The sequence below is a fragment of the Onychomys torridus genome, chromosome 7 (assembly GCF_903995425.1).
Source record: "Onychomys torridus chromosome 7, mOncTor1.1, whole genome shotgun sequence".
Lineage (NCBI taxonomy): Eukaryota > Metazoa > Chordata > Mammalia > Rodentia > Cricetidae > Onychomys > Onychomys torridus.
In genome coordinates this window covers 38,158,348-38,182,144 of record NC_050449.1, presented here as the reverse complement: position 1 = coordinate 38,182,144, position 23,797 = coordinate 38,158,348, and the positions used below count along the sequence as shown (strand labels likewise).

General features: G+C 45.1%; 1 protein-coding gene and 1 non-coding gene across 2 annotated transcripts; one reads left to right on the top strand and one right to left on the bottom strand.

Moving 5' to 3' along the window:
* Nucleotides 1-70: 70 nt before the first annotated feature.
* On the bottom strand, nucleotides 71-20,363 carry Ift46 (intraflagellar transport 46). Its single transcript, XM_036193421.1, has 12 exons — nucleotides 20,157-20,363; nucleotides 19,453-19,549; nucleotides 14,412-14,488; nucleotides 9,258-9,391; nucleotides 6,901-6,975; nucleotides 6,678-6,771; nucleotides 5,984-6,112; nucleotides 4,424-4,545; nucleotides 3,932-3,998; nucleotides 1,311-1,371; nucleotides 959-1,044; nucleotides 71-496 (listed from the first exon to the last, which is right to left on the bottom strand). Exons 3-12 carry the CDS (start codon nucleotides 14,451-14,453, stop codon nucleotides 401-403), a joined length of 906 nt encoding a protein of 301 aa, XP_036049314.1. The 5' UTR covers nucleotides 14,454-14,488; nucleotides 19,453-19,549; nucleotides 20,157-20,363; the 3' UTR covers nucleotides 71-400.
* Nucleotides 16,320-16,422, top strand: LOC118588110. Its single transcript, XR_004945513.1, has one exon. It is a non-coding gene; the product is annotated as a U6 spliceosomal RNA (small nuclear RNA).
* Nucleotides 20,364-23,797: the final 3,434 nt, after the last annotated feature.

The window sequence follows — 23,797 nt, the reverse complement described above, 5'->3', positions numbered from 1 at the left end:
CAGGCCCAAGTCCTATCCTAGTCACGCTGAAAATCACCAGGACAGTGGGGGAGGAATGAGTCAGGAACCGTGGGTGAAAACCAAATATATATTCTGTCACAACCTGACGGAACATTCTGGGTGTAAAATCACTTTCGGTTAACTAAAGAGTGTTTTTGGAAGCTCCACCCCCAACCTGTGTCCTGTGGCTCTCAGAAATCCAGTATTTCCAACTCAAATGCCCACGGCAGTGTGGCTGCATCCTTCCTTGGGGAAGGAGCCCAGTAGCAAATGTGGGCCCCGCACTTGCGGACAGGCAGCAGGGCCTGTGCCACCTGAGCTGGCTGTGCGGCAGGCAGATGTAAGCTCCAACAAAGACCATGTCTTCAGCTGACTTTGAAGCACAGCCCTAGGAGGTGGCTCAGATGAAAGTCAGTGTCTCTGCATCCCCAGCCTGGGAGGCAGAGCTGGAGGGAGGGGTGAATGCTTTCTTGCCTTCAGCGAGAGCTTTAAAATGCTGCAAGAAAAGGGGGAGGACACAGATTGGAATGCGCCAGTTGCTGCACTGTAACAAGGATGACCACTTTAACACCCCTTTAAGCTAAACTGAGCAAGGTGCCACAGGCTTGTAATCCTAGCAGTTGGGAGGATGAGGCAGGAGTACCACTGTGAGTTCAAAACTAGCCTGGGCTATACCATCACTTCCAGGTGAGCTTTGGCCATAGTGAGACATGTCCCAAAACATGTCCTAAGTCTACTCCCAACTGTGCACTGGTTTTATCCTTGAAATAGACAGCGATGTAGCCACCCTTCCAAACAATCCTGGTCTGTCTCCTCCCTGCCCACATTCCTGAGGCCGCTTGTGTCTGTGTGCCTCCTCACTAAGTCCTCTTCCTCCCCACAGCCCAGGCTCCTCTGCTGCTCACATCATCATGGAATGAGAACACAGGCACAGCAGGCGCTGGACAGCCTGTCTCACCTGGGAGTTCTTGAACTCTGAGTAGAGGGAAAAGAGTAAGTGGAGAGACTGAGTCCGGCTCTTGTAGAAAGGGATGTCCAGGATAGCTGTAACAGAGGAGAGCGCACAAGGACAGACATCAACACACGCTGAACTGGAGACACTTCTGTTCAGGATGCCATACCTCTCCCAAATGGGACATGTTACTTTGGGGTTCAATATTCAGCCAACACCACCCTAGAGGGCTGCCAAGTCCAGCTGGCTTCCAGTGAAGACTGTAAATCAAGATACCACCGTACAGGTATCAGCAAGCCCTTCCAAAGGCCCAGAACACAGCTGCCAGAGACAGAGCTAGGGACAGGGAGGAGCTTACCACAGATCATGTCGATGTACTCGGCCAGGCTGCAATCAATCTCAACGGTGGGCAGACTCACCTGGAAGCAACGTAGGATGGACCACAGTCAAAAGGCTCAAGAGGGCCTTTAAGCCCAACACTTGGGAGACAAAACTCATAGACAGATCTCTAACGAGTTCCAGGATAGCCTGGTCTACACAGTAAGTTCCAGGCCATCTGCACCTACATTGTGAAATTGTCAAAAGCAAACATACAAAAAAAGGGACTGGAAGCCAGGCAGTGGTGGTGCACGCCCTTAATCCCAGCACTCGGGAGGCAAAGGCAGGTGAGTTCGAGGCCAGCCTGGGCTACAGAGCGAGTTACAGGAAAGGCACCAAAGCTACAGAGAAACCCTGTCTCGAAAAACAAGAGAAAGAGAGAGAGAGAGAGAGAGAGAGAGAGAGAGAGAGAGAAAAGAAAGAGAGAAAGAAAGAAAGACAGACAGAAAGAAAGAAAACAAAACACTAAAAACAGAATGTCCAATATATGACTCAGCTCTACCACTCCTGGGCACATGCCCAAAAGGTTGCCTACTACAGACACACTCACTCATATATGTTTATTGATGATTTATTCACAATAGCCAGGAAACGGATTCAGTCTAGATGTCCATCAACAGATGAATGGATAATGAAAATGTGGTATCTATATACAACAGAATTTCACTTAGCCACAAAGAAAGATGAAATATACAGAAAAATGGAAAATGGAAAGACAAATAACATATGTTCTCTTATATGCGGCCACTTATTTTAATTTTTTTAAGTGTGTACTTCTGTTGGAGGAGGCTAGGAAATGAGAAAGGGGCCCTTGAGAAGGGAAAAAAAGAGGGTGTGAGTGAGTGGGAAGGGTCACAGAATACACAGGACATGAAGGTGGAAAGGAGTTCCCTGGGAGGACAGAGTGATGGAGACAATATGAAAGGACCAACTGCAGGTTAGTGTGCATGCACACGTCAATATGAAAGGACCAACTGCAGGTCAGTGTGTGTGCACATGTCAATATGAAAGGACCAACTGCAGGTCAGTGTGTGTGCACATGTCAATATGAAAGGACCAACTGCAGGTCAGTGTGCGTGCACACGTCAATATGAAAGGACCAACTGCAGGTCAGTGTGTGTGCACATGTCAATATGAAAGGACCAACTGCAGGTCAGTGTGTGTGCACATGTCAATATGAAAGGACCAACTGCAGGTCAGTGTGTGTGCACATGTCAATATGAAAGGACCAACTGCAGGTCAGTGTGTGTGCACATGTCAATATGAAAGGACCAACTTCAGGTTAGTGTGCATGCACATGTCATAATAAAAGAACCAACTTCAGGTTAGTGTGCATGCACATGTCATAATAAAAGAACCAACTGCAGGTTAGTGTGCATGCACATGTCATAATAAAAGAACCAACTGCAGGTTAGTGTGCATGCACATGTCATAATAAAAGAACCAACTGCAGGTTAGTGTGCATGCACATGTCAATATGAAAGGACCAACTGCAGGTCAGTGTGCATGAATACGTCATAATGAAAGGACCAACTTCAGGTTAGTGTGCATGCACATGTCATAATTAAATCTGCTAGTTTGTATGCTAGTGAAAAGAATTAAAAATAAACAGTTGGTTTTGTGGGGGTTGGTTGCTTAGCCTGTAATCCCAGCCCTCAGGAGGTTGAAGCAGTAGTCCCATGCGTTGGAGGCCAAGCTTAGATATAGAGTGAGTTCTAATTTAGGATTCACTGGGAGACTCTGTCTAAAACAAAATGGTTTCCTATTTTTTTTCCTAAGTTTTTTTTTCTGTTATAAAAATTAAGAGTGTAGGGCAAGAATGTAGCTCACTTGGCAAAGTACTTGCCTAATATGCAAGAAGCTCTTGGATAGATAGAAATGGATGGATGGATGGATGGATGGATGGATGGACGAACGGACGGACGGACAGGTAGACAGATTAAGATTTAAACACCTGGAAATTATGAATGAGACGTCAGCTTCCAACATAACACCTCTACAGAAAGTGGCACCTACAGTAATAACGCAGGGGAGACATGTTCATCAGAGCCGTCTGCTCAATGGAATGTCCCAGGAGCACTACTGCAATACATGGGAACTGGAAACTCTAAATGCCCATCACTACAGATTAAAGAACAGTCTACAGTTCATGTATGAAAAGGGATAAGCAACACCTACAACATGGGTGAGCCTCCCGTCATGTAGAAGAAGAGGGCATAAGAGTAGGTTTAGAGGGCTGACCATATGACTAGCTCAGTGGTAGAGCACTTGCCTACCTTGGATGAGTTCCTAGGTTCAACCTCCAGTGCAGGGATGGAAAGGAGGAAGAGTTATTTAGATTTAGAGAAAATACAAAAACAGGACAGTGGTCACTTTGGACGGGGAGAGCAGAAGGGGTTTCTGGAAGGCCTGCAGTGTATGGTTTACTAATCTAATGTGTTGGTTACATAATTGTGGCAAGTTGGCAAAATGATCAAGCTTTACAGTATTTATATATTTCTACTGTGGGTTCCAGTTCCATTTAGAAGCCAGAGTGCTAACTCAGAAGAGACAAATGGGCCTGGATGGATGCCACACTCACTCCTGCTCCTTTCCACTCACCTTTCCCAAGAGCTCTTCAAACTCTGGGGACCATTCCTGCATCAGCATGTCAATGTCAGGCATGGGCCTAAAGTAGAGAAGTAAATGTGAAGAGAGTCACTGACCAACAGTATCAGCTACCTCTAAACCAGGTACTCAACTGGGCACACAAGAACCTGGAATGGAAAAGCAAATTTACCAGGGCGCAGGTTTGAAGCAGCCAGCTAAGTTATGATGCATCTGCAGTCTGTACCAGCAGCTGCCAACTTCCCGATTTCTAAGTCAGATAGGCACAGTGTGATGTACACCTTTTTAAGGACCTCATCCTGATGCACTTTACCCCCAGGTTTTGGCCTTTCCTCAGGAGCAAAGGGTCACAGATGGTGCCAGTTACTATAAACTACAGCGGTGAAGTCATGTCTCTGCCATTTACTGTCATGAGGGGGCAGAAGCAGGAGGAAGACTGAATTGAAGGCCAGCTAAGACTACATAGCGACCTCTAGTTATCATCACCTGGTGTAGTGCACAGTCGCAGGGGGCTTAGAGCGGTGTAACTCAGAGATGCTCTCAATCCAGGTGTCGATGGCTTTGGGATTCTTTTCTGCATCTTCCAGGCTCTTTACTTTCATATGTTGCTAGAAAAATAAGGAGAACAATGATATAGGTACATTCTAACGAAACCCATTATTTTGTATAACTGAGTTTTATTTATTTTTTTGGGTGTGTGTGTGTATGTGTGTGTGATGTTTTTTTAATAATCGTTTTTTAATTTTATTTATTTTTATTTTATGAACATTAGTGTTTTGCCTGCATGTCTGTGTGAGGGTCCCTTGGAACTGGAGTTACAGACAGTTGTGAGCTGCCATGTGGGTGCTGGGAATTGAACCTGGGTTCTTTGGAAGAGCAGTTGGTTGGTGCTCTTAACCTTGGAGCCATCTCTCCAGCCCCAGGGTATTGTTGTTTTATGTCAACTTGACACAAGCTGAGGTCATCTGAGAAGAGGGAGCAGCAGCTGAGGAATTGTGGATAAGTGTGTAGGGCATTTTCTCTGCTGATGATTCATGTGGAAGGACCCAGCCCGTAAGCAGGCGGTCTTGGGTGTATAAGAAAGCAGGCTGAGTTGGGGATTTAGCTCAGTGGTAGAGCATTTGCCTAGCAAGCACAAGGCCCTGGGTTCAGTCCTCAGCTAAAAAAAAAAAAAAAAAAAATCTTAAAGACTGTAAATAAATGAAGCATGATTTGGGCTGGAGAGATGGCTCAGAGGTTAAGAGCACTGACTGTTCTTCCAGAGGTCCTGAGTTCAATTCCCAGCAACCACATGGTGGCTCACAACCATCTATAATGAGATTTGGTGCCCTCTTCTGTATACTAAATAAATAAATCTTAAAAAAAAAAAAAAAAAGAAAGAAAGAAAGCAGGCTGAGCACTGGGCAGTGGTGGCGAATATTTTTAATCCAGCACTTGGGAGGCAGAGCCAGGCAGATCTCTGAGTTTGAGGCCAGCCTGGTCTACAGAGTGAGTTCCAGGATAGCCAGGGCTACACAGAGAAACCCTGTCTTGAAAAAACCAAACCAAAACAAAAAAGGCAAGCAGGCTGAGCAAGGCAGGAAGAACAAGCCAGCAAGCAGCACTCTTCCATGGTTCACTTTCAGTTCCTGCCTTAAGGTTCCTGACTCGACTTCCCTCAATGAATGGACTGTGACATGGGATGTGTAAGCCAAATTAACCCTTTCCTTCTCAAGTTGTTTTTGGTCATGACGTTTATCACAACAGGAAGCAGATTAGGACAGTAATTTAAAACCATTCACTGGGGGCGGTGGTGGCACACACCTTTAATCCCAGCACTCAGGAAGCAGAGGCAGGTGGATTTGTGAGTTCTGGACCAGCCTGGGCTACAGAGTGAGATCCAGGACAGGCTCCAAAACTACACAGAGAAACCTTGTCTCTGAAAACAAAAAAGAAAACAACCCAGGCTGGTCTGAAGCCACACCCCCTTTCAACAGGCAATGGTGAGTGCAGCCTCTGACCTAGTCCCCGCTTTCACGCTGGGCCCTGCTCTGACCAGCAGCTTACCGTGATGTTGTGCTGCTTAGAATTCTCTGTTAGCCAGAGTGAGAGCACAGTAGGGTCCGACTGCTTTGTAGATGGTTCATCTAACACCAAGAGGCCAAGGTGGTCAGGCTTCCCGTCAGGACGTGGCACCTGGTTCAGAGAAAGGTTACAAGCACTGACAGGAAATGGGAGACTCACAGCAGAGCTGTAGCTTCTGTTTCCCATAAACTGCTGAAATTATTATTTCCAGCGGTGAATTTCCAGTAGTGTGTCAACAGTAAAAAGCATGCCCCTCTATTATACTAGACTGAGTCCTATCTAGAATGAACCCACACATATGGAGCATAAATATGGGGCTAAATTCATGGTCAATTAGGGAACAAACACAATACTGCATCACATAACCCAGTGGGTGGAAGCTGAGGTTAACTCCAATGCAACACCTCCAGTGGTGGCGCACGCCTTTAATCCAGCACTCGGGAGGCAGAGGCAGGCGGATCTCTGAGTTTGAGGACAGCCTGGTCTACAGAGAGAGATCCAGGACAGCCAGGCTGCACAGAGGAACCCTGTCTAGAAAAAAGAAGAGAAAGAACTCCAACGTAATGAAGACCACTAGAAAGGCAGCCAACTGTCGCCAGAAAAATCAGAGGAACTATCAGAACAGACGAGCTAGAGCACACCCCGGGGAATCATTTTAAGGATGCACCATCTGTACCTTTAAAAATGCATCAATATCCCCAACAGCTGGAATGAAATCGGGAATGAAAGGTTTCAGTTTATGGTCCAGGTCGATCAGCTGAGGTGTGTACCTACAACAGACAGTTGAGGAAGGTGGAAGCAGTCAGAAATGTCACTTGACTGGTGTTGCTTCCAACTAGGGAGTGGGATGGCCTCGGGAAGGCAGCACGGTCGGGTACAGCAGACGCGTGAACGCTTACCGGCTGATGTACTCAAAGAGCTCCTTGATCTCAGCTGAGACCGGCAGATGCTCATAGTCTGCAGGATCGTAGGCCCTGGGGAGGGAGACACAGGCAGGTCAAAGCCACCCTCCAGGAGCACAGGTGGCAGGGCCCTGGCCAGCCCATGTGATCTGCACCATAGAGATGTGAGCCTGAACCTATCTTCTGCCCCTGCCTACTTCCCTGGTGGCTTACAAGAAACTTTGACATTGATTATAATTACCTTTCAATGATCTCTAACTAAGTAAAAAGCTTCAGAAAACCCATGTGATTTTAAAAAGATTTTATTTATGTACTTTTTCTTAGGTATAAATGCTCTGTCTGCATGTATGCCTGCATGCCAGAAGAGGACATCGGATCCCATTATAGATAGTTGGGAAACACAATGTGGTTGCTGGGAATTGAACCCAGGTCCTCTGGAAGAGCAGCCAGTGCTCTTAAACATTTAACCATATCTCCAGCTCCAACTATTATTATGTTTTTTAATGTGTATGGGTGTTTGCCAAGCATGTCTGTGCATCACGTTTATACTTTATGCCTAGAGGCCAGAAGATTGTGTCGGATCCCTGGGATTGGAGTTACAGACAGCTGTGAGCTTCCATGTGAATTCTGGGAATTAGATCCAGGTCCTCGGTAAAAGCAGCCAGTGTTCTTCACCACTGATCCATCTCTCCAGGCCCCACAACATGACCTTTAAAAATCTTTGAGTATGCATGTGTGTGCATGCATGTGTGGTGAATGTAATGCATGCACACATGTGTGCAGGCGCACATGCCAGTGAATGCACATGAAGGTGAGAGAGGGCTATGGTGTGTGAGTGGACAGATGTGTGTATGAAGGTCAGAGACAACTAGAGGGAGTTGGTTCTCTCTTTCCACCACATGGGTCCCAAGGAATGAACTCAGGTCTTCAGGCTTGGTGGCAGGTGCCTTTACCCTCTGAGCCAGCTGAACCAACCCTTGGGTTTTTTGAAATAGGGCCTTGGTGTGTATGTAGCTCAAGCTGGTCACAGGCCTGCAATACTCCTATTTCAGCTTCCTGAGTATTGGGATTACAGGTCTGTGCCACCATGTCCAACTTACTAAAGATATTTTATACATTTTTTTAAAAGATATATAGATATGCTAGTGCATGTGCATGTGCATGCACATGCATGTACAGTGCAAAGGCCAGAAGAGGGCACTGGATCCCCTGGAACTGGAGTAACAGGTAAATTTGAGCCAGCCAACATAGGTGCTGGGAACCAAACTTGGGTCCTCTGGAAGAGCAGGAAGCACTCTTAACTAGAGAGCCACCACACTTGGCTGCAACATACACTTTTAACAAGTAGACCAAAAAAAAAAAAATTTTTTTTTTTTTTGGTTTTTTGAGACAGAGTTTCTCTGTGTAGCTTTGGAGCCTATCCTGGAACTCACTCTGTAGCCCAGGCTGGCCTCAAACTCACAGAGATCCGCCTGCCTCTGTGTCCCGAGTGCTCGGATTAAAGTCGTGCACCACCACCGCCCGGCATAGACAAAATTTTGATTGGTTATTTCACCATTTAGTTCACTGATAATTTTATATACTTAACTTAATTAATTTTTTGTTATACTTATCTGTTTATTTTAAGATTAAGCCTTGCTATGTTGCCCAAGTTGGCCTTAAACTCCCGGGTTCAAGAGATCCTCTTATCTCAGCCTTCCAAGTAGCTGAGACTTTTGGTATGTGCCATTACACTTGGCCAGTAATTGTATTTTGTTTGTTTTGCAGTTCTGGGGATCAAACCCAGGGCCTCACATATAGTGGCAAATGCATGACCACTGAGCTCTATCTATATCCCCAGTGTGTATGTTGATTATAACTTACAGGAGTGAATCATGACTCACTGTGACAATAGGGCTGCTACAGAGTAAAATGTTGTTGTTGTTGACTTAGCACCACCCAAGAACCTTGCCTGGACATGAGGCCCCTGAAGCTCTTCTCTCCTGTCCCGAAGGACCTCAGCCTATTATGGAAATGCTTATGTGCATATAGTTTGCCCCCTAGACAGACAGGCTTTGGTATATGCACAAGTGCACTTCTTCCCCAAACTGGGAGCTCCTGGAAGGCCGAAGCCAGGCTTTCGGTTAACCCCGCGTATTTGCTGAGATACAAATGTTTCAGATAGTTTAGGTGACATCACAGGAGCAGATCAGGCAGTGGAGCCAGAAAGAAACGACAACCCATCATGCCAGGCTCCTGAGACATGAGAAAACCCTAAGCAGACAATTATCAAAAGATGCTGCAGTCTATTCCTAGATAAGTTCTTCTAACTGCCACCCTGAACCAAATGCCCCTTGGCGCAGGGTCCTTCCTACCCTTCCAGGGGCGCTCCGTGCTCCTCATCATCATCGTCGTCATCAGAATCAGTCTCGGATGAGTCATCATCATCATCATCATCGTTTTCACTGAAGCCCCGCTGAGGTGTCAACTGGGAGGGCTTCTTCTTCTCCTGGGCAGGGCGGGCAGGGGAGAAACATTTACAGAAAGAGAACTTTTATTCCTCTGCCTGACTCTGCACTGTTCTCATAGTGCCCACAGACCTCTGCCACCTAGCCACTAGAAAGGAAGATGGCACCATCCCCAGGGCTTAAGAACCTTCTCCTGCTAAGTAGAACCCCACAGCCTTCAACCATAGTTTTCTACTAGAAACAAGGTACAAATTCTACTCAACTTATGCTCAGGAACCTGTTACTTGATCTTGAAATCTATGCATCAACTTTACTCAGAAGCTTCATGCCCTAAATTTAGAAAAAGGCAATAGAGCTTTTACTCTTTTGGGAGCCCTACTACCCAGCTCCCAAATAAATCACACAGAGGCTTATTCTTCTTATAAATGTCCGGCCTTAGCTTGGCTTGTTGCCACTCAGCTTTCCTTAACTTAAATGATCCCATCTGCTTTTGCTTCTGGGCTTCCCCATTCTCTTACTCCTGTAAATCTCACTCCATGGCTGGCTGTGTAGCTGGGTGGCTTGGCCACCAATCTTCCTCCTTCTCTAGCTGCTGCTTCTCCCCTCCCAGATTTCTCCTTCTATATATTCTCTCTGCCTGCCAGCCTCGCCTATCCTTTCTCCTGCCTCGCCATTGGCCATTCGGATCTTTATTAGACCATCAGGTGTTTTAGACAGGCACAGTAACACAGCTTCACAGAGTTAAACAAATGCACCATAAACAAAAGTAACACACCTTAAAGTAATATTCTACAACAGTGCACCGCACTCACATTCACATCCCCACACTCCTCCTGCACATGCACATTTATACATAATTAAGGGTAAAATAAATCATATAGAATGGAAGAAAAAGCTCAGTGGCCAAGAGCACATACTGCTCTTGCAGAGGACCAGAATTTAGCTCCTGACACCTACAAAAGGCAGCTCACAACCTCCCCTCCTGTACCACCAGCTCAAGGGGATCTGATCTCTTCTGGCCTCCATGGGTACCTATACTCACATGCACAGACACACAAACATAATTTAAAAATGAAATAAACATTGGAAAAGGGTAATGACTTGAGTTTAGGGAGTAGAGAAAGAAGAAGTGGGGCAGAGAAACTTTAGAGGCGCATGATACTCATAAAGATCATAGAGAAACCTAGCGTCTAATCTGTAAGGATGCTCAGAGTAAGGAGACTGGAAACTATCACGAGAATAAGTGGATACTCAACCCTGAGCCTGGAGAGTAGGGGCTTCCTATTTCTGCTCACTGGTTTCTCCACAGTACCTTTCCCTGTGAGTTAAGTGACTATGTACTCCAGTTCAGGATGAGGGCTCCTTTGTCCTTGGCATTATAGCCTAAGGTTTTTGTTTTTGTTTTTGTTTTTGTTTTGTCATTGTTGCTGGGTTTTTTGTTTTGTTTTTTGGCTTTTCCAGACAGGGTTTTCCTGTGTAGCCCTGGCTGGCTGTCCTGGAACTCACTCTGTAGATCCGCCTGCCTCTGCCTCCTGAGTGCTGCGATCAAACATGCACCACCACTGCCCGGCAGGAGCCAACATTCTTGAGCTGCTGGCTGGCTGGCTATGCTCCATCCTACGCTCTCAGGTCCAGGAGAGAGGGTCTAGTGGTATCTGCACTTGCAGAGGCAGTTGGGACAGGGTCCTTATCTTTGTTTCTGTGGCCTGTGGCCAGTAGCCTATAGCATGCTCTCCCTTGGGACCTGACAGGTGGTCAACTAGCCTCCTTTAAAAGTAGCTTTTAGGGTCTAGGGAGATAGCTCAGGGGTTAAGAGCATTGTTAAGGATCTGGATTCAATTCCCAACCCCCACATAGCAGCTCACAACCATCTATAATCCCAGTTTCAGGGGATCCAATGTCCTCTTCTAGCCTCCATGGGCACAAGATATACACGGTGTATAAAAATATATGCATAGAAATATATGCAGGAAGGTGGGCGGTGGTGCACACCTTTAATCCAGCACTTGGGAGGCAGAGGCAGGCAGATCTCTGTGAATTCGAGGCCAGCCTGGTCTACAGAATGAATTTCAGGACAGCCAGGGCTATTACACAGAGAAACCCTCTCAACAATAACAAAAAACAAACAAACAAAAAATGACTGTCATTTTAGAAATTGTTCAAAAATAGATGGCTTCTTCTAGTTATAAGTGTGTACTAAATTGGGAATATCCAGCCTTGACTACCATCCACTGCATGAAACCTAAAAGAATGTAGTGTGGCTCCAACTGTGGAGATCAACCAGGAAAAGGGCTCACTTTTCTGACTGTTCTTCAGAGTCATGCTTTGGGAACTTCCTGACACAATGTCAGATGCTTTCTACAGACAGATGACTAGGAGACTATCTTGTGTATAAGATGACAAAATGATAACACTGGTCATAGTGGGACCTTAAAAACCTTACTTCCTAATGTTTTCATGTAGTCACAATTTGTATCATTTCAGCTTCTTGCATTACTATAAAAACTCTTCATATAAATTTCCAAAGTTTTTGTTGTTTGTTTTTTCCTTTTTAATTCTATGTGTATAGGTGTTTTGCTTACATGTATGTCTGTGCACAACATGAGTGCTTGGTACCCATGGAGGACAGAGAGGATGTTGCATTCTCCTGAGACTGGAATACAGACAGTTATGAGCAGCCATGCAGGTGCTGGGAATTGAACCTGGGTCCTCTGGAAGAGCAGCCAGTGCTCTTAACTACTGAGCCATCACTCCAGTCCATTTCTTTGTCTTATGGTGCTGGGGATTAAAGCCAGGGCCAGGGCAGTGGTGGCACACGCCTTTAATGCTAGCATTCGGGAGACAGAGACAGGCAGATCTTTGTGAGTTTGAGGCCAGCCTGGTCTACAGAGTGAGATCCAGGATAGGCGCAAAGCTACAGAGAAACCCTGTCTCGAAAAACCAAAAAAAAAACCAAAAAAACAAAAAAAAGCCAGGGCCTTAGGGATGCTAGGCAAGTGCCAATTTCCAGTCATTAATGCCCCTATTTAAAGGACAATAAAAATGTGAGTTTTGTTGTTGTTTATGAAACAAGGTCTTTCTGTAATCCAATCTGTGCTGGAACACATTATGGAGCCCAGGCTGACCTTAAATTCTTCATCATCCTGCCTCAGCCTCCCAAGTTTTGGGATTATAGACATGTGCCACAATAACCAAGGACAAATAAAACATGAGCAATGGGCCATGAGTGGAGGCTGAACATAAAAAGGTGCTATGCAGGGCACAGGCTAGACTATGGGGTTCCCAGCCTTTCCTCAAAACAAGTGACTGCTCACAGGAGAATAGCTGAGGGATGTAGTGGGTAGCCATTCCAGCTTTGATCTGGAAGTTCCAACCCCCATGGAGGCTTTGGTAACTGTCACGCCTATAAGGCAGGGCCGAGAGAGGACCCTGAAGACCGGAGGGATGGGCTAGCTCTCTTGGTTCCTGGATCCTGGAGGCAGACCGAGCAGAGTTCTCCAGAGAGAACTGACAGACTGCGCTACACCTTTCCCAGACCCTGTTACCTATCCCTTCACTTGTAAGTTACCCCACAAAATAAACCTCCCTTTTAACTACGTGGAGTGGCCTTAATAATTTCACCAATAGAGGGACATCTGTGTCTTTTTTTTTTTTTTTGAGCTGAGGATTGAACCCAGGGCCTTGCGCTTGCTAGGCGAACGCTCTACCACTGAGCTAAATCCCCTACCCCATCTGTGTCTTAAGACATCAATGTTTCATAAAATATTGGCATCACCACAAGTGCTGGGAATAAAATCATCCCTGGGTCAATAATTCCAAACTTGCTTAGCATATGAATTGCCTACCCTGCTTATTCAGTACTCAGGAGGCAGAGACAGGTGGATCTCTGAGTTAGAAGCCAGCCTGTTCTAAAAAGCAAGTTCCAGACCAGCTAGGGCTACAGAGAAACCCTGTCTCCAAAAAATAAAACAAAATTTATACACACACACACACACACACACACACAAACACACAAGTTTTTAGGTAGTATCTTTGAGATTCTGGGAGGGAACTAGAAATCTATACTTCCTTTTTTTTTTTTTTTAAAGATTTATTTATTATGTATACAGTATTTTGCCCGCATGTGTCTCTGCCGGCCAGAAGAGGGCACCAAATCTCATTACAAGTGGTTGTGAGCCACCATGTGGTTGCTGGAATTGAACTCAGGACCTCTGGAAGAACAGTTGGTGCTCTTAACCACTGAGCCATCTCTCTAGCCCGAAATCTATACTTTTATGTGTCACTATTTTATTGTGTATGTATCTGGTGCCCAGAAAAGAACATAGATTCCCTGGAACGGGAGTTACATAAGGTTATGAGCTGGCATCTGGGGACTGGGAACCTTCCTCTAGAACAACAACCAGTGTTTTTAACCACTGAGACATATCTCTAGCCAAACAATGAATACATGTGTACACACACACACACACACACACACACACACACACACACACACACAATTTTTGAGATAGGGTTTCACTGTGTAGCCCTGGCTGTCCTGGAACTCTCTGTAGATCAGGCTGGCCTCAAACTCACAGAGATTTGCCTACCTTAGCCTTCCAGTGCTGGGATTAAAGGCATGCACCACCACTGCCTAGTTGGAATCTGTATTTTTAAGAGCAAGTATCCTAGTTGACTTTTATAATCAATAAACTCTGAAACACTGTCGAATTTTAGAGTTACTAAAAGGCAGTTACAGGGGCTGGAGAGATGGCTCAGTGGTTAAGTACACTGACTGCTCTTCCAGAGGACCTGGGTTCAATTCCTAGCTCCCACATGGCAGCTTATAACTATCTGTTACTCCAGTTCCAGGGTTTCTGACATCATCACACAGACATACAGGCAAAACATCAATGCACATTTCAAAATAAAAAAAGCCAGCCGTAATGAGAGTCTGAGTTGGGGATGGTGTCATCAGTAAATGTGAAGACACTAGAGGCAAGTGCTCAGGAAACGCTTCCTGCTGACGGGGTCCTCCCACACCCCCACCAGAGCCCTGAGAAGCTGTGGGCTGTACTGCACCTTGTTTTCCTCTTCATACTCGTCACTGCTGTTGTCAGCCATAGTCTTGTTAGGGAGGCCAGCAGAAAGAGGGGGGCCTTCGAGAGAGAGTTTCCCAGTTAGTGCTTAAACCATCGTCAAAACAACAAAAATCTCACTTCACAACTTTTTTAATTTGTCATTTTATTTATTTTGGTTCTTCTTTTTTTCTTCTTTCTTTTCTTTTTCTTCTTCTTTTTTTTTTCCCCCCAAGCCAGGGTTTCTCTGTGTATCCCTGGCTGTCCTGGAACTCACTTTATACACCAGGCTGGCCTCAAACTCAGAAATCCACCTGCCTCTGCCTCCTGAGTGCTGGGATTAAAAGACATAAGCCACCATGCCCAGCCTAAAGTTATAATATTTTTATGTAACAAAGTTTATAGAAACATGAAGGGAGCCAATGAGATAGCTCAGATGGGGGAAACCCCATGGCCTTTTAAACCCGGACCTGAGTTCCATCCCAGCATCATTCACAGTGAAAGAGAAAGGACTTCTGAAAGCTGTCCTCTGGCTTACACACACACACACACACACACACACACACACACACACACACACACACACACACATACACACACACACACACACACACACACACTCATACATACATATACACACACACATATACACACACATACATACACACACACTCATACATATACACACATATACACACACATACATACACACACACACTCATACATACACACACACACACATATACACACACATACATACACACACACACTCATACATACATATACACACACACATATACATACACACACACACTCATACATACATATACACACACACATACACACACACACACATACACACACACACACAGACACACACACACACACACACACACACACACACACACACACACAACACACACACACACACACACACACACACACACACACACACACACACACACACACACACACACACATACATACACACAGAAACAAGCCAAGTATGATGGCATGTTTTAGCCCCAGCTCCAGGGAGGCAGAGGCAGGTGGATCTGTGAGCTCAAGGCCAGCTTGAGCTACATAGAGAGTTCCAGGCCAGCCATAGCTACATGGTGAGACCCTGTCTCAAAAATAAAATAAAAGAAAACAAAACATGGGAAGAAAGATAGGATACTGAATTCTAGTCATAGCTCTGTCGATTCAAAACATTGTTATGAATATTCCTTTGCTTATGCACTGGGTTAAATGTTATACTAACTGATTACCTGCAATTATACGAGTAGAAACTGAACTGTACTGGGGTAAACTGAGGTATGTGATTAATAAAGTGAAAGAGTGGTTAATAGGAGGATTGGTCTGAGGGCAACTCTATCACTTGCACAAAGTGACTTACCCTCTCCGAGTGTCAGTATTGTCTAAATGGAGTCAGTGACAGGATCGAGTGAAAAGCCTATCTGGAAGAGAGTGACCCAGAGCCTGGCAAATAGTAGCTAGTTGTGAATTTGAATTTGAATCAGGGCATACGAGCAGTAAGAGAATCTGTAAAAATAACAGCATATTCTGAAATTAAAAGTATAACCAGATGTCAGACTAACCAGCATGAAAACATGTTAGATGAACCCTAAGTCAAATACACGGAAATCAATGTTTTTGACTTATTGAATTACCCAGCTGCAAACAAGTCCACAGCTGGCAAGAGCACAAATTTGTTCAAGTCACTGGATGTGATAGCTTACAGCACTCGGAAGACTGAGGCAAGAAGGGTACCTCAAATTCAAGGCCAGCCTGAGCTGCAGAGTGAGTACCAGTTTAGCCTAAGCACCACTGAATAAAACTCTATTTTGAAATAACCACATAAAAACTAAACATGATGGAGTAAAAACCCTAGTAGCTAAGTAATACTTAACATGTTCACTTCCACAGTACATATACTACAATTTGGAGTGATGCAGAGATTACCACAGCCCCTGTGCAAGGATCACATGGAACTCCATGAAGCATTCCATAATTTTGGAAAATATATACTCAAAAGTATTGAAAACAAGAATTCAGACAAACAATTGTACAATACCACATATATCAACACTGTTCACAATAGCCACAAGTGAACAACATAACTTGTCTGTCAGGACATGAAGGTATTTAAAAATGTTGTATATCAGGGCTGCAGAGATGGCTCAGAGGTTAAGAGCACTGGCTGCTCTTCCAGAGGTCCTGAGTTCAATTCCCAGCAACCACATGGTGGCTCACAACCATCTGTAATCTGGTGCCCTCTCTGGCATGCAGGCAGAATACTGTATACATAATAAATAAATCTTTAAAAAAATGTTGTGGGGTTGGGGATTTAGCTCAGTGGTAGAGTGCTTGCCTAGGAAGTGCAAGGCCCTGGGTTCAGTCCTCAGCTCTGGGGGAAAAAAATGTTGTATATCCACACAATACTCTATTAATAGAATATTATTCAACCATAAAATTGAATAAAATTATGATACATTCTATAGCATAAACAAACCTTGAAACATGTATACATGACAAGAGCCAGCCACAAAAGGACATGATGATTTACCTACGAAGTACCCCTAATAGGTAAACTCACAGGGGCAAAGTAGTGGTTAGCAGGAAGAAAGGAGTCCAGAGATCTGTTTGTTTGTTTGTTTCTTTGTTTCTCAAGCAGGGTCTCACTATGTAGCTCTGGCTGGCCTAGAATTCACTATGTGAGGCCAGATCAGGCTGGCCTCAATCTCGTACAGATCCACCTGCCTCTGCCTCCCCAGTGCTGGGATTAAAGATGTGCGCCTCCATGCCTGGCAGCAGTCACTGTTTACTGATGAGGGAGTTCTAGAAACAGCAGCTGTGGAATTTTGAATGAGAACAGCCCCCAGAAGCTCCTACGTTTCAATGCTTGGTTAGCACCTGGTAGAGCTGTTTGAGAAGGATTAGGAAGCGTGGTCTTCTTGGAGGTATGTCACTGGAGATGAGCTTTGAGACTTCAAAAATCCATGCCATTCCCAGTTAGCTGCCTCATGGTTCTGTCTAAAGATGTAAACTCTCAGCTGTTCCTACAGCCATGATTTTACTCAGTCATTATGAACTCTAATGCCCTGAAACTGTAAGCCTCCAATAAACTCTTTCTTCTTTAAGTCGCCTTGGTCATGGTGTCTTATCACAGCAACAGGAAACTAATACAGTGGTGACAGTTATCAGACAATGTAAATGTACTTAAAGCCACTTAACTTTAAATGTCATTTGAAGTGGCTCAAATAGTATTCTATACTATGTATATGTTACTACAATAAACACTGAGAGGCTGGAGAGATGGCTCAGAGGTTAGGAGCACTGACTGCTCTTCCAGAAGTCCTGAGTTCAATTCCCAGCACCCACATGGTGGCTCACAACCACCTGTAATGAGATCTGGTGCCCTCTTCTGGCCTGCAGCCATACATGCTGTATACATAATAAATAAATAAATCTTTAAAAAATAAAAAATAATAATAAAATAAACACTGAGTTGACGATCATACTCAGCTGTTTTTGTTTTTTAATTTTTTAATTTTATGTGCATTGGTGTTTTGCCTACATATATGCCTGTGTGAGGGTGTCAGATCCTCTGGAACTAGAGTTATAGATAGTTGTGAGCCATATGGGTGCTGGGAATTGAACCTGGGTCCTCTGGAAGAGCAGCCAGTGCTCTGAACCTCTGAGCCATCTCTCCAGCCCCTCAGTTTTTGTTTATTGTGGTAAAATATACATGGGTGTGATCCCCAACTCAGGAGCCAAATCTAAGCAAGCCTTGGTGACTCTGTAACCAGCCTACCTTGTGTTTGTGCCATGTCTCTATTTATGCCACAGTCCACACCATTACCGAGTCAACCCGCCACCACCACAGCACTTCCACCTCCTGCCTCGCTTTAGTCCGTGAACCCTCCAACGGATTCTACACGGAGCAGCAGCACAGCCTCTGGAACTCTGCATTCTGCCTGTTATGGCTCTCCCCTCCTTTCTCATCAGACCCCTCCCATCATACACTCGTCTTTCCTCGAGTCTTTCCTGGCCACAAATCGATCCCACCCATCACCATCATGTTTCATCGCACTAAACAACTTGCCTACATCAGCGCATGCATGGCATTTGTGATAATGACTGTTTATACACTGGCCATCTGTCCTCTACAATTACAAGCATCAGGATGGCAGATAACGTGTCTTTTGTTTGCCATTGTATTACCCAGTGCTAACAAGGCACATAGCAAGCATTCAAAGTGTTAGGTGAGCTGGGTATGGTGGTGCACGCCTTTATTCCCAGCAAGGGGAGGCAGAGGCAGGCAAATCTCTTGAGTTGAAGGCCAGCCTGCTCTAGAGTGAGTCGCAGAGCAGCCAGGGAAATCTTGTCTTGAGAAAAAAAAACAAAACAAAACAACAAACCAAAAAACGTCTAAAATAACCACATACAAAAAAAGGTAAGTGAATAAATGAATAGCGTCAAGTCCTCTGCTAAAACTCTGCTGTAATTTCGGTTGGGGTGGCAGGTTAAGGGCAGGTTATGACACATCTTAATGAGTTAAAGAGAAAAACACAGCAGTGAACCCGGCTGGAGAGATGGCTCAATGATTAAGAGCACTGGCTAATCTTCCAGAGGATCCAGGGTTCAATTCCCAGCATCCACACGGCAGCTCACAACCATTTGTAACTCCAGTTCAAGGGAATCCAACGCCCTCTTCTGGCCTCTGAGGACACCAGGCACGCATGGGGGCAAAAAGAAAAACAAAACACATAAAATGTTTAAAAATAACAATTAAAGCACAGCGAACCGGTGGCAGAATCTCCACGGCGCAGTAACATGAAGCGCACAGTGCCATCGGATGGTTTGCACTGAAGACTGCAATCCGAAGAACCCATCTCTCCCTCCACTAGTGAGAAAACTGCGGCAAGCGAAGTTAACGCTTGCTGATACAACCCAGGAGCTTACTGAATACGAACACGAACCCAATCTGTGCTAGCGTTTTGAAAACCACCTCCCTTCTTGTCTCTCTTTTCTTCTTCTCTTACCTTGATGTCCCGGGGCTGGAGGGCTAACACTGGCAACCTCTTCGGAGTCGTGAATCTCTAGACGCTCATCGTAAGTCTGGTTCTCAACGATTTTGGTCTAAGCAAAAGGAGGTACGTTACATAGCTCCCACCACGGGATATACATGGAAGACTCCGCGCAGAGATGCACTCGCTCCCACCCAAGCTTGCCACTGACTCCAGAGCAAGCGGCTAGCCAGCTTCAACGCTTATTTAGCTAGCACTGGCTGAGAGCCGAGAGAAGTGCGGAGGAAAAAGACATCCAACCTTATCCAGCAGTAAACCAAAGCTAATATAAGATGCACTCAAGGGAAGCACAGCATGCACAGGTAGACTGCGATCGTCTCGGGTCTGGTCAGTTTCCCCACAGCTGTTGACGCTTCTGGCGGGGGGCTGGGGAGGGAGTATAGGGACCGTACCGGACTACAGAGGTTTTAGAGTCTAGACAGAGTTCAGCCTGTGGGTCACCTCTGAGCCGAGAAGGGAAAGATGGTCCTGAGAGAAGGCCGGCTCCAGTCTCAGCCCCATCCACTAATCCCCAAAAGCATCCCTTCTACACTTCCACCCGTTTTGAAGACAGGATCCCATTGGTTTCTTGGAGAGCCAAGGATACAGAGTAGATGGCTGGGCGCGGAGAGCGAAGAACGCGGTGGGTAAGTCTCCTGGCGTGAGCACCAATTAATTACCTGTAGCCCCTCTGGATCCGTTTCCTCTATTTGGAAAGAACCCCAGCCTAGGACTGGGGTCTCACTCTCAGGCCCGGCCACTTCAGGGATCCCGAAGAGCAGTAAGCCGTCTGTTGTCAGTCGCTAGGCAAAAGGATAAATTTAAAAAAAAATAAATCAGAGCGAGAGCGAGGAGGAATAATCGCGAGACCTACCGCACCGCCCGCCCACCCCCGTCCCAACCCCTCCCGGTGATGGCGGAAGTAGGGACGCGGTGCTGGGATAGAGCGGCCCGGCGCTCTAGGTGGCCGAGCAGCCGGCTTGTCCATGGTTTCCGCAACTGAGTCGGTTGTGACATCTAGTGGTCAAATGTGGTAGGACAGGCGGTTGAATTTCTTTCCTCCAACTGGAAACTGTCACCTCAAAGACAAGGCTCCCTTGGCATGCAGTTTCTCCTAGATAAGCCTAATCAGAATTTAGACACTCTTCAAGGGGAAAGTCCAGGAATGTTTAAAAGCCCTTTTATAGCATCTCTATGATACGATAGCCCTTTTCCTCACGGTGCCCGGTGTCACGTACTTTTTTTTTCCTTTAGCTGAGATTAGGATTTAACTGTTTCCTGTGTTTTTACTGGCTAAAGAGAACTGGGAGCCTGGCGAGGTGGTGCATGGCTGCAGTCCCAGCACTTGGGAGGTAGAGGCAGGAGGATCAGAAGTTCAAGGTCAGCTTCAAACTTGGTGAGTTTGAGGCCAGCCTGGGCTACTGAGGGCCTGTCCCAAAACACTGTGATAAAAAATAAACATAAAAGTGAAAACACTTTATTTTGCTGAGTGGTAGTGGAATCCCGGCGCTGGGGAGGCAGAGGCACTCTCACTATATAGACAAGGCTGTCCTCGAACTCAGAGTCCTGCCTTTGCACTTCCAGTGTTGCTGTTCCATGTGTGTGCCACCAACGGTTCTCATTTCTTTCTGTTTGTTAGTTTTTTATATATAATTTTATGTGCATTGGTGTTTGCCTGCATGTATGTCTGTGTGATGGTGTCAGATCCCCTGGAACTGGAGTTACAGACAGTTGTGAGCTGTCATGTGGATGCTGGGGACTGAACCCAGGTCCTCTGGAAGAGCAATAGGTACTCTTAACTACTAAGCCATCTCTCCAGCCCATTTGTTGGTTTTTTTTGAAACAGGGTTTCTCCCTGTAGCCCTGACTGTTGTGGAACTCACTCTATAGACCAAGCTGGCCTTGAACTCAGAGATCTGCTTGCCAACACCTCCCCAGTGTACTACACCTGGCCAGTTCTCATTTCTTTGTGGTTAAAAAAAATCCAGAGTCCTTCTTCTAGCTTCTTCATAAATATATACTAAAGTATATTGTGGTTGTTTTTGTTTTGGTTTTGGTTTGGTTTTTCAAGACAGGGTTTCTCTGTGTAGTTTTGGTGCCTGTTCTGGATCTCACTTTGTAGCCCAGGTTGGCCTCAAACTCACAGAGATCTGCATGGCTCTGCCTCCCGAGTGCTGTGATTAAAAGTCTGCACCACCACCACCACCACCTGGCTATATTGTGTTTCTTATAGTCAACCTTCCTGTGCAACAGAACAGCAAATAATTTCTTTCTTCTTAAAAAACAAACAAATACATGCATTTGTTTTTACTTTTATTTTCTATTTACGAGTGTTTTTCTAATTTTTAAAATATATTTATTTACTTGTATATGTGTGGGTATTTTACCTGTGTGTATGTTTATGTACCACCTGCATGCCTGATACCCTCAGAGTCAAGAAAAGAGCATCAGTGCTTTTGGAACTAGAATTACAGAAGGTTGTGAACTGCCATGTGGTTGCTTGGAACTGAATCCCAGTCCTCGGAAAGAGAAGCCCGTTCTCTTAAACTGCTGAGCCATCTCTCCAGCTCAGACTTTAAACTCTTGATTCTCCTGCCTCCACCTCCCAAGTGCTGAGATCACAGGTATGTGTCATCATACCTGGCTTTGTGTTTGACTTTTTTTTTTTTTTTAAATTTCATAGAATGTTCCGGAGGTGGTGGTGCACACCTTTAATCCCAGAACTCAGGAGGCAGAGAAGGTGGATCTCTGAGTTCAAGACCAGCCTGACTTATAGAGTGAGTTCCAGGATAGTCAGGATTACACAGAGAAAGCCTATCTCAAAAAAATTTTTTTTCCACAGACTATTCTCTAGTTCTGTGCATGTTGTTTGTTGTAGATTATTCATCTCAATTTGTGTGTGTGTGTGTGTGTGTGTGTGTGTGTGTGTGTGTACATGTAATATTTTACTTCATCCATTCATTCAGTTAATGGACACAGGTTGATTCTATTTTTTTGGCTACTATTTTTTAGCACATACCTCTTTTGCTACTTCAAGTTAAAAATGGGATTGCCTGTAATCTTAACACTGAGGATGCAAAGGCCGGCAAATATATTTCTGTGAGTTTGAGGCCAGCCTCATCTACATAGTGAGTTCTATCTAGGTCAGCCAGGTATACGAAGTAAGACTGTCTCAAAACAAACAAACAAACAAAAAACCTGGAATTGCAATTTTCTGTTTTATTTTTGTGACATGTTTATTGTCCATACTGATGAATACATATTGTTGAGAAATTACTATGGCAGAAGACATAGTTTAATTTACAGTGTTGCCACCAGTTCAAAGAGTAGTAACTGACGGAGAGGTGCAGTGACTTAACCTGCCACTCGTAGGTAGGTACTGGAAGGGTCAGACACGGGGCAGTCTGACTCCTGTTCTGCTTTAACTCGTGTTATAGGGCCTCTAAGGCTCTCCTTACCAAGGATACTTGTGAACATACATTTTCTTTTCTTTCCCTTTTGAGGCTGGTGGGTGGGGCAACCAAATCTGCAAAATCGGCCTTCTGCAAGAGCAATACCGGATCTTAACTGCCGGGCCATCTCTCAGGACCCTAACACAAAACTCACCTTTCGAAGTATACAATTCAGAACTAGAGAAATGGCTCAGCAGTTAAGAGTATGTGTTGCAGAGATGGCTCAGAGGTTAAGAGCACTGACTGCTCTTCCAGAGGTCCTGAGTTCAATTCCCAGCAACCACATGGTGGCTCACAACCATCTGTAATGATTTGGTGTCCTCTTCTGGCCTGCAGACATACATGCAGGCAGAACACTGTATACATAATAAATAAATAAATCTTCCAGAGGACCCCAGTTCAATTCCCAGCACCCATATCAGGCAGCCCTGCATTCATAGGCACATACTTGTAGACAGACACACATACACATCACCTAAAAACAAAATAAAGCTGAGTGGTGGTGGCACATGCCTTTAATCCCAACCTTTGGGAGGCAAAGGCAGGCAGATCTCCCTGGTCTACAAAATAAGTTCCAGGACAGCTAGAGCTGTAACACAGACATGTCATCTCAAAAAACAAAACAAAACACACACACACACACACACACACACACACATATATCATAATTATTTTTTAAAATAAAGCGTACAGTTCAGTGGCTTTTAGGATATTTGCTTCTGTCTAATTCCAGAATAATTATACTCTAAATATAAGCTTCTCATGCACTAGCGGTCTTTTCCTAGTCTTCTGGGACTCCACAAAACTGATTAGATACTTTCTACTTTTATGGATTTGGCTGGTTTGGACACTGCATCTAGTGACCTTTC